General features: G+C 40.6%; 1 protein-coding gene across 3 annotated transcripts in view; it reads left to right on the top strand.

Moving 5' to 3' along the window:
• LOC128688107 (uncharacterized) overlaps positions 1 to 13,336 on the top strand; it is a 235,324-nt gene that overhangs the window by 204,914 nt on the left and 17,074 nt on the right. For all 3 annotated transcript variants that reach the window (XM_070087561.1, XM_070087579.1, XM_070087568.1), the window contains exon 3: positions 5,346 to 5,437. In XM_070087561.1, the coding sequence (XP_069943662.1) occupies positions 5,346 to 5,437 (92 nt within the window). The remainder of the gene's footprint in view (positions 1 to 5,345; positions 5,438 to 13,336) is intronic.

Here is a 13,336-nt window from a genome sequence, read left to right as displayed (position 1 = left end):
TAAACTAAAAGAGGAGGCAGTTAGGGCAAGATACAAACAGCTGTTGGAGGATAGATGGGCTAATGAGAGCATAGGCAATGGGGTAGGTTTAAAAATGTAGTGTTAGTGTGTTCAGCAGAAGTTTGTGGTTACAGGAAAGTGGGTGCGGGAGGGAAGAGGAGCGATTGGTGGAATGATGATGTAAAGAGAGTAGTAAGGGAGAAAAAGTTAGCATATGAGAAGTTTTTACAAAGTAGAAGTGATGCAAGGAGGGAAGAGTATATGGAGAAAAAGAGAGAGGGTAAGAGAGTGGTGAAGCAATGTAATGAGAGAGTGGGTGAGATGTTATCAACAAATTTTGTTGAAAATAAGAAAAAGTTTTGGAGTGAGATTAACAAGTTAAGGAAGCCTAGAGAACAAATGGATTTGTCAGTTAAAAATAGGAGAGGAGAGTTAGTAAATGGAGAGTTAGAGGTATTGGGAAGATGGAGGGAATATTTTGAGGAATTGTTAAAATGTTGATGAAGATAGGGAAGCTGTGATTTCGTGTATAGGGCAAGGAGAAATAACATCTTGTAGGAGTGAGGAAGAGCCAGTTGTGAGTGTGGGGGAAGTTCGCGAGGCAGTAGGTAAAATGAAAGGGGGTAAGGCAGCCGGGATTGATGGGATAAAGATAGAAATGTTAAAAGCAGGTGGGGATATAGTTTTGGAGTGGTTGGTGCAATTATTTAATAAATGTATGGATGGGGGGAAGGTACCTAGGGATTGGCAGAGAGCATGCATAGTTCCTTTGTATAAAGGCAAAGTGGACAAAAGAGAGTGCAAAAATTATAGGGGGATAAGTCTGTTGAGTATACCTGGTAAAGTGTATGGTAGAGTTATTATTGAAAGAATTAAGAGTAAGATGGAGAATAGGATAGCAGATGAACAAGGAGGCTTTAGGAAAGGTAGGGGGTGTGTTGACCAGGTGTTTACAGTGAAACATATAAGTGAACAGTATTTAGATAAGGCTAAAGAGGTCTTTGTGGCATTTATGGATTTGGAAAAGGCATATGACAGGGTTGATAGGGGGACAATGTGGCAGATGTTGCAGGTGTATGGTGTAGGAGGTAGGTTACTGAAAGCAGTTAAGAGTTTTTACGAGGATAGTGAGGCTCAAGTTAGAGTATGTAGGAAAGAGGGAAATTATTTCCCAGTAAAAGTAGGCCTTAGACAAGGATGTGTGATGTCACCGTGGTTGTTTAATATATTTATAGATGGGGTTGTAAGAGAAGTAAATGCGAGGGTCTTGGCAAGAGGCGTGGAGTTAAAAGATAAAGAATCACACATAAAGTGGGAGTTGTCACAGTTGCTCTTTGCTGATGACACTGTGCTCTTGGGAGATTCTGAAGAGAAGTTGCAGAGATTGGTGGATGAATTTGGTAGGGTGTGCAAAAGAAGAAAATTAAAAGTGAATACAGGAAAGAGTAAGGTTATGAGGATAACAAAAAGATTAGGTGATGAAAGATTGGATATCAGATTGGAGGGAGAGAGTATGGAGGAGGTGAATGTATTCAGATATTTGGGAGTGGACGTGTCAGCGGATGGGTCTATGAAAGATGAGGTGATTCATAGAATTGATGAGGGGAAAAGGGTGAGTGGTGCACTTAGGAGTCTGTGGAGACAAAGAACTTTGTCCTTGGAGGCAAAGAGGGGAATGTATGAGAGTATAGTTTTACCAACGCTCATATGTGGGTGTGAAGCATGGGTGATGAATGTTGCAGCGAGGAGAAGGCTGGAGGCAGTGGAGATGTCATGTCTGAGGGCAATGTATGGTGTGAATATAATGCAGAGAATTCGTAGTTTGGAAGTTAGGAGGAGGTGCGGGATTACCAAAACTGTTGTCCAGAGGGCTGAGGAAGGGTTGTTGAGGTGGTTTGGACATGTAGAGAGAATGGAGCGAAACAGAGTGACTTCAAGAGTGTATCAGTCTGTAGTGGAAGGAAAGCGGGGTAGGGGTCGGCCTAGGAAAGGTTGGAGGGAGGGGGTAAAGGAGGTTTTGTGTGCGAGGGGCTTGGACTTCCAGCAGGCATGCGTGAGTGTGTTTGATAGGAGTGAATGGAGACAAATGGTTTTTAATACTTGACATGCTGTTGGAGTGTGAGCAAAGTAACATTTATGAAGGGATTCAGGGAAACCGGCAGGCCGGACTTGAGTCCTGGAGATGGGAAGTACAGTGCCTGCACTCTGAAGGAGGGGTGTTAATGTTGCAGTTTAAAAGCTGTAGTGTAAAGCACCCTTCTGGCAAGACAGTGATTGAGTGAATGATGGTGAAAGTTTTTCTTTTTCGGGCCACCCTGCCTTGGTGGGAATCGGCCGGTGTGATAATAAAAAAAATAATAAATAATTTGTTTATTTTTTCTTATGAAATGGTAGAAAATCTTTTTCTGAAGGTAATAAAACAAAAAGTATGAAACTTGATGGAAAATTGACAAAATTATGCTTTTGTGAATTTTGATGTGTTGGTGATATTTACGCATCGGCGATTTTGCCAACTTGGACTCCCATTTTAGGCCAATTACAGTATTTCAGTCAACCAAATTCTTAGCTATTTCACTAGTATTACTTCTATTCTATCGATTGAGCACAAGAAATCGCCAAGTCAACTGTTTCAACTACAAAATAAAGTGACCGGAAATTGGTAATTTGGCCAATTTAATGCAAAGTTCAAAATATTTCAATTTCAAAATAGGATCCAGAATAAACAATGCAGGCATTCCTGGCACTAAACTAACATTTCCTCTATTCTTTAGTTATGTTTTGAGACTTTACAAATGAATTCCATTTTGATTTTTTATTCACATAATGAATTTTTATTCAAGCCAAAAAATAGAAGATTTACTGTTATGCAATATTGTAATAATTGTATAAATAATATCACCACATTTGTGAATGTATATTAGACCCACCAGCTGTCATGTATTAGACTTGTGAGGTCATTTGTTTGCTCTTGAACATTGGCAAAAATTTAACATTTCTGCTACTTTGAGCTCAGTTTCAAGCCATTTCCAGTACTAAAACCAGTCAAAATCATCTCTGTTTCTGTAGTATATCTTCCTTTCTATCAAATGAGACCAAGAAATTGCAAATACATCTATAAAAAACATACAGAAAAACACTGCAAAGTCGCTGTTTTAATCGAAAATTAGTCTCAGTTTTGTTCTCTCATTATGCACTGTGTGTTGCAGGATTTGTTTTATGTGGTGCACACATACCACATAGATGTATTCTTTCATATCTAGGCCCAAATTTACTGCTTACAGCTTATCAGAGTGAGCTGAGCTCATGGCGTAGATCTACAGTTTGGAGCCTGAACATAAAGCCGTAGATCTACGGCACTGACCCTGAAAGGGTTAAAACACTTGAAATTTTGGAAAGTTTCCAGACATAATAGATGTGGTCATGGAGAATGTAAACAAACCAGGTGGGGCACGCCATATTTGAAAGACCGCTTGCCGTATAGCAAATTTTGGTCATAATTTGACATCACTGTATTAGCGGAATGCTGTAAGGTGGAACGCCGTAAAGCGGGGCCCTACTGTACTACAACAATGCTTAAAGCTCCATAGAGTGATAAAATGCATTTACAGTACACTCATGACTTACCTTAAAATATTTGTAGTCTTAATGTAGGGTGAAAGGTGAAAAGTATTTATTTGTAGAAAGTCGTGTTTTAGGTATGGTAGTGTAAGGAAACCTTCCTGACCACCCCACCCACTATGTTAACAAACAGATGATGCATCTGGTTATGGTTCATAAACATTCATACAAACAAACACTTTACATTGTGTACAAGTTGTCTCTACAGTGGTGCATTAGAATAAATAAAGACCAACACTTCCATTCTCATGTAATTTTTAGAAGGAATGATGCTCTGACAAATTATTATTATTATTATTATTATTATTATTATTATTATAATCATCATAAAAAAGAAGCACTAAACCCACAAGGGTCGTGAATTGCTATATATGGAGTGAAGGCATACGAAAGGAATATTTATCTACAGTTATCCCCCAATGTTTGACTAGAGAAAAAAGTAATTCTTCCGACACTCCTGAAGAGCTGCTTTGTAAACTAATCTCGTATTTATGTCAATTTTTATTCTGTTGGTGTATGTATATGTTTATATGCTATGTAACGTGTTTCTTATATAATTTTGAAGAAAATATCATAGATGGATTAATGAAAATGTCTATATTAACCTAAAATAAGACATTTAATGTGACCAAGAGAGATTATTATTACGTAGTATTACTATGGCATCATGAGTAGAGACTATTAGTGATTTTAATGTGTACCTGCACGCGAGCACAGTGTGTAAGTATATTTAGGCACAGGTACACACAAGCTTAATTATCAGAGTACTTATAAAATATGCAATAACTTTATGACACTTGAAATTTTGGAAAGTTTCCAGACATAATAGATGTGTTCACAGAGAATGTAAACAAACCGGGTGGGGCGCGCTGTATTTGAAAGACCGCTTGCTGTATAGCAAATTTTGGTCATAATTTGAAATTGCCATATTAGTGGAATGCCGTGAGGTGAAATGCCGTAAAGCGGGGCCCTACTGTATATATGTTTTGGGTAAAGCAAAGCAATATGCTCAGTTTTTGTAATGTATCAGGTTTATCTCTAGCTGCATTGTTACCTACAAAGAGCAAGTGTATGATAAAAAGTGTGAAGCTTGTGCAGTAATTGGTCATTATTCTTTCCTCTACGCCATCTAAGGCAAAAAAAAATCCAAATTATTTCACTATTCTGTATTTATTTTATCTATGTTATTGTCCATATCTTTATTGCTTATTACAACTCGTGAATGTGCTAGAAATGTGTGGTCATGGAGGCAGGAGGGTCTTCTCATTGCATGGTAGATGGCAGCACAATACTGCACTGAAAATTCACATCTTTCTCTGAGACTTCAAAGCACAACACAGTATATTTCACTTTTTTTTTTTCTTCTTTTTTTGCAGCTGATGTGTAAGTGTAAGTTTTGCAATCTAAATATTGGACTGCTGAGATAGATTTATGATGTGTGCAATTAGGTTAATATTGTGTGTGACTGAAATATTCATAAGAGTAAAGTTATTATGCAAAATGTTTTAGTTTCAATACCTGTACTATATAGAACATGTAGATATTTTTCATACATGTAATAGCATTCATTTTCATTTTTGCAAAACTGTTGACAGCTTATTGATGGTGAAGAATTGTCCTCTGATAACTGATGAATCTGTATCATTTAGTAATCTTCTTTTTCCTTAACAGTGTAACATTGAGGCTCTTAGTACTTCATTTATAAATAATGCTCTTGAAATTTTCAGGTTTAAAAGACGCAAAGGCCAAGGAGTTCCCAACAACCGGTATGGCAACAGCTCCCAGCCCAGTACTCCCATGAAAGCCAAGTCTGGGGATAGTAAGTTTCATCCCAATAATTTTTCACACTTGGTTCTTTGTTAACTGTCTATAAATATTACTATTTATGGGTATGATTGTTATTTTCAACTCGGGTCATTTTCCATCTAAGCAGGAATACAGTACAATACAATACAATTTTTATTTCTTTTCAAGTTTACATTGAGATTCTGTAGTTAAAATAATGAGTTGTGCAAAGAGAGCCACTCTCATGCCATGGCATTATGGGCAGACTTAATGGAAAAAGTGTTAAAATAACTTCACTCACTAGTTTCATTTACAGAAGGCCACATGTACAGTATTTCATTGTTGCCCCATACATTATCAGTATCATCATAGTAATGATGACACTGATAACGTATGAGGAATGTACAATTTCTGGTAGAGTACTACAAGGGCAATATTATAACACTATAAATGGGACCATTACACTGATCTATTATACAACTGAGAAATAGGCATACAAATTAGATTGTAATAAATATTTGCATATACAGTAGACCATCATTTAACACGGTAGTTACGTTCCTGAAAATGGCGTGTTAGCTCAGACTGGCCTGTGGGGGCGTTGACCCCCGAAACCCTCTCCAGGTAAACCTCCAGGTAGGTAAAACCGTGTTAAATAAACTGATGAATTTATGGGAAAAATAGGGTTACGTTCCTGGGAGCCCCAGAAAAGCCAAACAAAAATAAAAGTGAATGTATAATTGTAGTTCATTGTCATGATGTGTTATGTTGTTTTTACTGCATAAGATTACAAATGCAACAGAAGTAATAGTATTTCTTACCTTAAATTGTGGATGCTGGTGTTTGTGGATGATTGTGGAGAGAGTGGAGAGTTATGTTGTGGTCCTACTGGGCTGAGGTGGATGGTAGAGGTTCTGGTGCTGAAGTTGATGGTTGTACTGGAGTGTGCATAAATTCTGTAATGGATTTCTGTTCTATTTTACCCTGCAGTACATTATACAACTGACGGTAAGTCATCAGCTGCTGTAGACACCATTTCAGGGTCCTCTTCAGTGAAAAAGTCAGGTCAGTAAGTCATTCAGTCAAGTCAGTAAGTCATTCAGTAAGTCAGTGAGCCAATCACACACTCATATTTACCTCGTTTTATGTGCACAGTGATGCTTCATTACGGCCACAGGTTATCTCTTGTCTAATATCTCGTTTTCTTCGTTAACCCTTTGACTGTTTTGGTCGTATATATATGTCTTACGAGCCACCGTTTTTGACGTTTGTATACTCATATATTCTAGCGGCTTCAAATCAAGCAGGAGAAAGCTGGTAGGCCCACATGTGAGAGAATGAGTCTGTATGGTCAGTGTGCACCATATAAAAAAAATCCATTTTTTTTAACCCTTTCAGGGTCCGTGCCGTAGATCTACGGCTTTATGTTCAGGGTCCATACCGTAGATCTACACCATGAGCTCAGCTCACTCTGATAAGCTGTGAGTGGTAAATTTGGGCCTAGATATGAGAGAAGACATCTATGTGGTATGTGTGCACCACATAAAACAAATCCTGCAGCACACAGTGTATAATGAGAGAAAAAAAACTGAGACCGTGATTTTCAATTAAAACAGCGATTTTGTAGTGTTTTTTGTATGTTTTTTATAGTTGTATCTGCGATTTCTTGGTCTCATTTGATAGAATGGAAGATATATTACAGAAATAGAGATGATTTTGATTGGTTTTAGCACGGGAAATGGCTTGAAACTGAGCTCAAAGTAGCAGAAATGTTAAATTTTTGTCAATGTTCAAGAGTAAACAAATGACCTCACACGTCTAATACACGTCAGCTGGTGGGTCTAATATACATTCACAAATGTGGTGATGATATTTATACAATTATTACAATATTGCATAACAGTAAATCTTCTATTTTTTGGTTTGAATAAAAATTCATTATTTGAATAAAAAATAAAAATGGAATTCATTTGTAAAGTCTCAAAACATAACTAATGAATAGAGGAAATGTTAGTTTAGTGCCAGAAATGCCTGCATTGTTTATTCTGGACCCTTTTTTGAAATTGGAATATTTTGAACTTTGTTATAAATTGGCCAGATTACCAATTTCCGATCACTTTATTTTGTAGTTGATACAGTTGACTGGGCGATTTATTGTGCTCAATCGATAGAATAGAAGTAATACTAATACGTTTCGGAATAAAGTTGCCTAACTGTTACCTATGTGTCTTACTTACCAACCTGTCGGTATTGTATACCATTTTGATGGGCAGTTTCTTGTACTCCATCGATAAAAAAAATGGAGTTCTAAAGAAATAGCTATGAGTTTTGGTCGACTGGAACAACGGAATTAGCCAAAAATAGGGCTCAAAGTGTGTGAAATCACCGATTCATAAATATCGCCAAGGTCACTAACTTCGCGAGAGCATAATTTCCGTCAGTTTTCCATCAAATTTCGTTCTTTTGGTGTCATTGCAATTAGGAAAAGATTCTCTATCATTTCGTAAGATTTTTTTTGTTTTTTGTGTGACACCAGGAGACACCTCAGGATTTGGGGTTGCGACAGTCAAGGGATTAATTGTAAGACTTAAACACCTAAACCTTTTCTTGCCACTTTCAGCAACACTTGTATATGCCTACTGGGTGCCTTGATTGCTTAACAGATTTAACCTGTAAACGTTCCAAACGTATATATACATTTTTTCAACATTTGAAAGTAATATGTAAAAAAAGTAGATCTTTTTTTTTTTTTTTACATTTGAAAATGTGTAAAAAAACTTTGATTTACTTTTTTTTTTGTTATATTTGAAAATATGTAAAAAAAGTAGATCTACTTTTGGAGCACTACATATGTGGACGTAGATCTGCTTGGACCGTTTACGGGTTAAGATATGACAATTAAAATATATACGTAAGGAAACAGAGAGCGCTTCCTGAGTATCGTCGTCCTACACACGTACGAACCGAACTGAATGCTGGGAGGGTGGTGCGGGTGAGGGTGGCGGGGGATGGCAGTAGGTCTCCCCCTTTGACTTAATGGTGTAAACCACCACCAGTCCCATGGGTGACCGCACGCTCAAAATTTTTTACCCTCCCACGAACCATGTTAAATTAATTTTGCAGTGTTACATAAAATTGTGTCAAAATTCTTCAACCGTGTTATACCTGAATCATGCCAAATAAACTCGTGTTAAATGACGCTCTACTGTAATTAGCCCCTTTTTTCTTTAGAGTTTAACTCTTTTACTGTCTCCCATGTAGATCTGATCTTCATCAGTGATGCATGTGTCATTCATATAGATCTGTTTAAAACACAGTGCTCTCAAATATAGTTTAAGTGGTAAATTTTGGCTTAGCCATGAAAGAATGGGTCTGTGTGGTGGGTCTGCACAGTAAAGAAAAAATCCTGCCTCACACAGTGCATGGGGGGGGGGGGGGAATCTCTGACCTTGTACAGTGGAACCTCTACTTGCAAGCACATCCACATGCGAGTTTTTCCAGATACAAGCAGCTGCTCGGTTGATTTTTTGCTTCCAGACGCGAGCAAAATTTCCAGATGCGAGCGAGCCTCAATGGAGGTTAATTGACACTGGTGAGGGGGGGCTCTTGCTCTTGATCTAGGGAATTGGATCTCAGTTGTTTGTTGGCCTATCTTACTGAAACTTGGGCAATGTATGATGAAAAGACGCTTCTTAACGTACACCAAAAATGAAAGAAACCGGACCATAAATAACGGAGTTCACTTCTCAGCCATTAGCCTCCCCTTAGCGGTATATTTTCGCATGGTTTTTATGGTTTTATTTGGTCTCATGTGATAGAATGGAAAATGTACTACAAAAATAAATATGATTTTAATTGGTTTCACGATGAAAAGTACCTTGAAATTGAGCTCAAAATAACAGAAATGTTCGATTCTTTGGCGACATCAGTGGTAGACATCATGAGGTAGCAGTGGCAGACAACATGAAGCAGCAGTGACAGACATGAAACAGCAGTGACAGACAACATTGAGGTAGCAGTGGCAGACAACATGAAGCAACAGTGGCAGACATCATGAGGTAGCAGTGGCAGACAACATGAAGCAGCAGTGACAGACAACATGAGGTAGCAGTGGCAGACAACATGAAGCAGCAGTGACAGACAACATGAAGCAGCAGTGGCAGACAACATGAAGCAACAGTGACAGACAACATGAGGTAGCAGTGGCAGACAACATGAAGCAGCAGTGACAGACAACATGAAGCAACAGTGGCAGACATCATGAGGTAGCAGTGGCAGACAACATGAAGCAGCAGTGGCAGACAACATGAAGCAACAGTGACAGACAACATGAGGTAGCAGTGGCAGACAACATGAAGCAGCAGTGACAGACAACATGAAGCAGCAGTGACAGACAACATGAGGTAGCAGTGGCAGACAACATGAGGTAGCAGTGACAGACAACATGAGGTAGCAGTGGCAGACAACATGAAGCAACAGTGGCAGACAACATGAAGCAGCAGTGGCAGACAACATGTAGCAGTGGCAGACAACATGAAGCAGCAGTGACAGACAACATGAGGTAGCAGTGGCAGACAACATGAAGCAGCAGTGACAGACAACATGAAGCAACAGTGGCAGACAACATGAGGTAGCAGTGGCAGACAACATGAAGCAGCAGTGACAGACAACATGAGGTAGCAGTGGCAGACAACATGAAGCAGCAGTGACAGACAACATGAGGTAGCAGTGGCAGACAACATGAAGCAACAGTGGCAGACAACATGAAGCAGCAGTGACAGACAACATGAGGTAGCAGTGGCAGACAACATGAAGCAGCAGTGGCAGACAACATGAAGCAGCAGTGACAGACAACATGAAGCAGCAGTGACAGACAACATGAGGTAGCAGTGGCAGACAACATGAAGCAGCAGTGACAGACAACATGAGGTAGCAGTGACAGACAACATGAGGTAGCAGTGGCAGACAACATGAAGCAACAGTGGCAGACAACATGAAGCAGCAGTGGCAGACAACATGAAGCAGCAGTGGCAGACAACATGAAGCAGCAGTGACAGACAACATGAGGTAGCAGTGGCAGACAGCATGAAGCAGCAGTGACAGACAACATGAGGTAGCAGTGACAGACAACATGAGGTAGCAGTGGCAGACAACATGAAGCAGCAGTGGCAGACAACATGAAGCAGCAGTGGCAGACAACATGAAGCAGCAGTGGCAGACAACATGAAGCAGCAGTGACAGACAACATGAAGCAGCAGTGGCAGACATCATGAGGTAGCAGTGGCAGACAACATGAAGCAGCAGTGGCAGACAACATGAGGTAGCAGTGGCAGACAACATGAAGCAGCAGTGACAGACAACATGAAGCAGCAGTGGCAGACATCATGAGGTAGCAGTGGCAGACAACATGAAGCAGCAGTGACAGACAACATGAAGCAGCAGTGGCAGACATCATGAGGTAGCAGTGGCAGACAACATGAAGCAGCAGTGGCAGACAACATGAGGTAGCAGTGGCAGACAACATGAGGTAGCAGTGACAGACAACATGAAGCAGCAGTGGCAGACATCATGAGGTAGCAGTGGCAGACAACATGAGGTAGCAGTGGCAGACAACATGAAGCAGCAGTGACAGACAACATGAGGTAGCAGTGGCAAACAAAATGAAGCAGCAGTGGCAGATATCATGAGGTAGCAGTGGCAGACAACATGAGGTAGCAGTGGCAGACAACATGAGGTAGCAGTGGCAGACAACATGAGGTAGCAGTGGTAGACAACATGAAGCAGCAGTGACAGACAGCATGAAGCAGCAGTGACAGACAGCATGAAGCAGCAGTGGCAGACAACATGAGGTAGCAGTGGCAGACAACATGAAGCAGCAGTGACAGACAGCATGAAGCAGCAGTGGCAGACAACATGAGGTAGCAGTGGCAGACAACATGAAGCAGCAGTGACAGACAGCATGAAGCAGCAGTGGCAGACAACATGAAGCAGCAGTGGCAGACAACATGAGGTAGCAGTGGCAAACAACATGAAGCAACAGTGGCAGACAACATGAGGTAGCAGTGGCAGACAACATGAAGCAGTAGTGGCAGACATCATGAGGTAGCAGTGGTAGACAACGTGAAGCAGCAGTGGCAGACAACATGAGGTAGCAGTGGCAAACAAAATGAAGCAGCAGTGGCAGACAACATGAAGCAACAGTGGCAGACAACATGAGGTAGCAGTGGCAGACAACATGAAGCAGCAGTGGCAGACATCATGAGGTAGCAGTGGTAGACAACATGAAGCAGCAGTGACAGACAACATGAAGCAGCAGTGACAGACAACATGAAGCTGCAGTGGCAGACAACATGAAGCAGCAGTGGCAGACAACATGAAGCAGCAGTGATGGACAACATGAAGCAGCAGTGGCAGACAACATGAGGTAGCAGTGGCAGACAACATGAGGTAGCAGTGGCAGACAACATGAAGCAGCAGTGGCAGACAACATGAGGTAGCAGTGGCAGACAACATGAAGCAGCAGTGACAGACAACATGAAGCAGCAGTGACAGACAACATGAAGCAGCAGTGGCAGACAACATGAGGTAGCAGTGGCAAACAAAATGAAGCAGCAGTGGCAGACAACATGAAGCAGTAGTGGCAGACAACATGAAGCAGCAGTGGCAGACAACATGAAGCAGTAGTGGCAGACAACATGAAGCAGCAGTGGCAGACAACATGAAGTAGCAGTGGCAGACAACATGAAGCAGCAGTGGCAGACAACATGAAGCAGCAGTGGCAGACAACATGAAGCAGCAGTGTCAGACATGAAGCAGCAGTGGCAGACAACATGAAGCAGCAGTGGTAGACAGTATGAGGTAGCAGTGACAGGCAACATGAAGCAGCAGTGACAGACATGAGGTAGCAGTGGCAGACAACATGAAGCAGCAGTGACAGACAACATGAAGCAGCAGTGACAGACAACACAAAGCAGCAGTGGCAGACAACATGAAGCAGCAGTGACAGACATGAGGTTGCAGTGGCAGACAACATGAAGCAGCAGTGACAGACATGAGGTAGCAGTGGCAGACAACATGAAGCAGCAGTGGCAGACATCATGAGGTAGCAGTGGTAGACAACATGAAGCAGCAGTGGCAGACAACATGAAGCAGCAGTGGAAGACAGTATGAGGTAGCAGTGACAGACAACATGAAGCAACAGTGGTAGACAACATGAAGCAGCAGTGGTAGACAACATGAAGCAGCAGTGGCAGACATCATGAGGTAGCAGTGGTAGACATCATGAGGTAGCAGTGACAGTTTAGTTTAGTTTAATATGTTTATTATGCACCCCATTCCCATCCTGTGGGTGGTAGTCAAAAGATTACAAAGGTACATAATGGGTCCAGGGACACAGTGACAGACAATATGAAGTAGCAGTGGCAAAGTGTAGCATTAAGAGTGTAGCAATTAAGTGAAGCATTAAGAGTGTCGCACTAATAAGTCTCACTGTCTGACTTTTTTGGGTTATCCTCTACACATGTAGTCAGGAGCAGGAATGACCACTGTGGTAGCCCTATAAACTCCAACAACAATGGCTGCTGTCATCACCACTAGCCACATACTACCTAATAACATGTATTTTATTCATTCTAGTGTATATATCATGTTTGTATGTTATTAATATTGTTTATTATGTCATATTACATGAATTGTCATAGATAAATAAGCTGTAGAGTTGATATTAGGAAAATTATTGAAGTATTTTCTCATGCCTGGAATTCCACTGGAATGAGTTAATTCCATTTCAGTTAATTTAACCCTTTGACTGTCGAAGGGCCCAATCCTGAAGTTGGTCCTGGTGTCGCAAAATATTCGAAAAAAAAATTATTTTTTCTTATGAAAATGTTAAGATTATTTTTCTGATTGTTTTAGTCCCAAAAAAAATTTTTCC

Source organism: Cherax quadricarinatus, chromosome 2 (assembly GCF_038502225.1).
Source record: "Cherax quadricarinatus isolate ZL_2023a chromosome 2, ASM3850222v1, whole genome shotgun sequence".
NCBI lineage: Eukaryota > Metazoa > Arthropoda > Malacostraca > Decapoda > Parastacidae > Cherax > Cherax quadricarinatus.
This window is presented reverse-complemented; position numbering and strand designations above follow the sequence as displayed.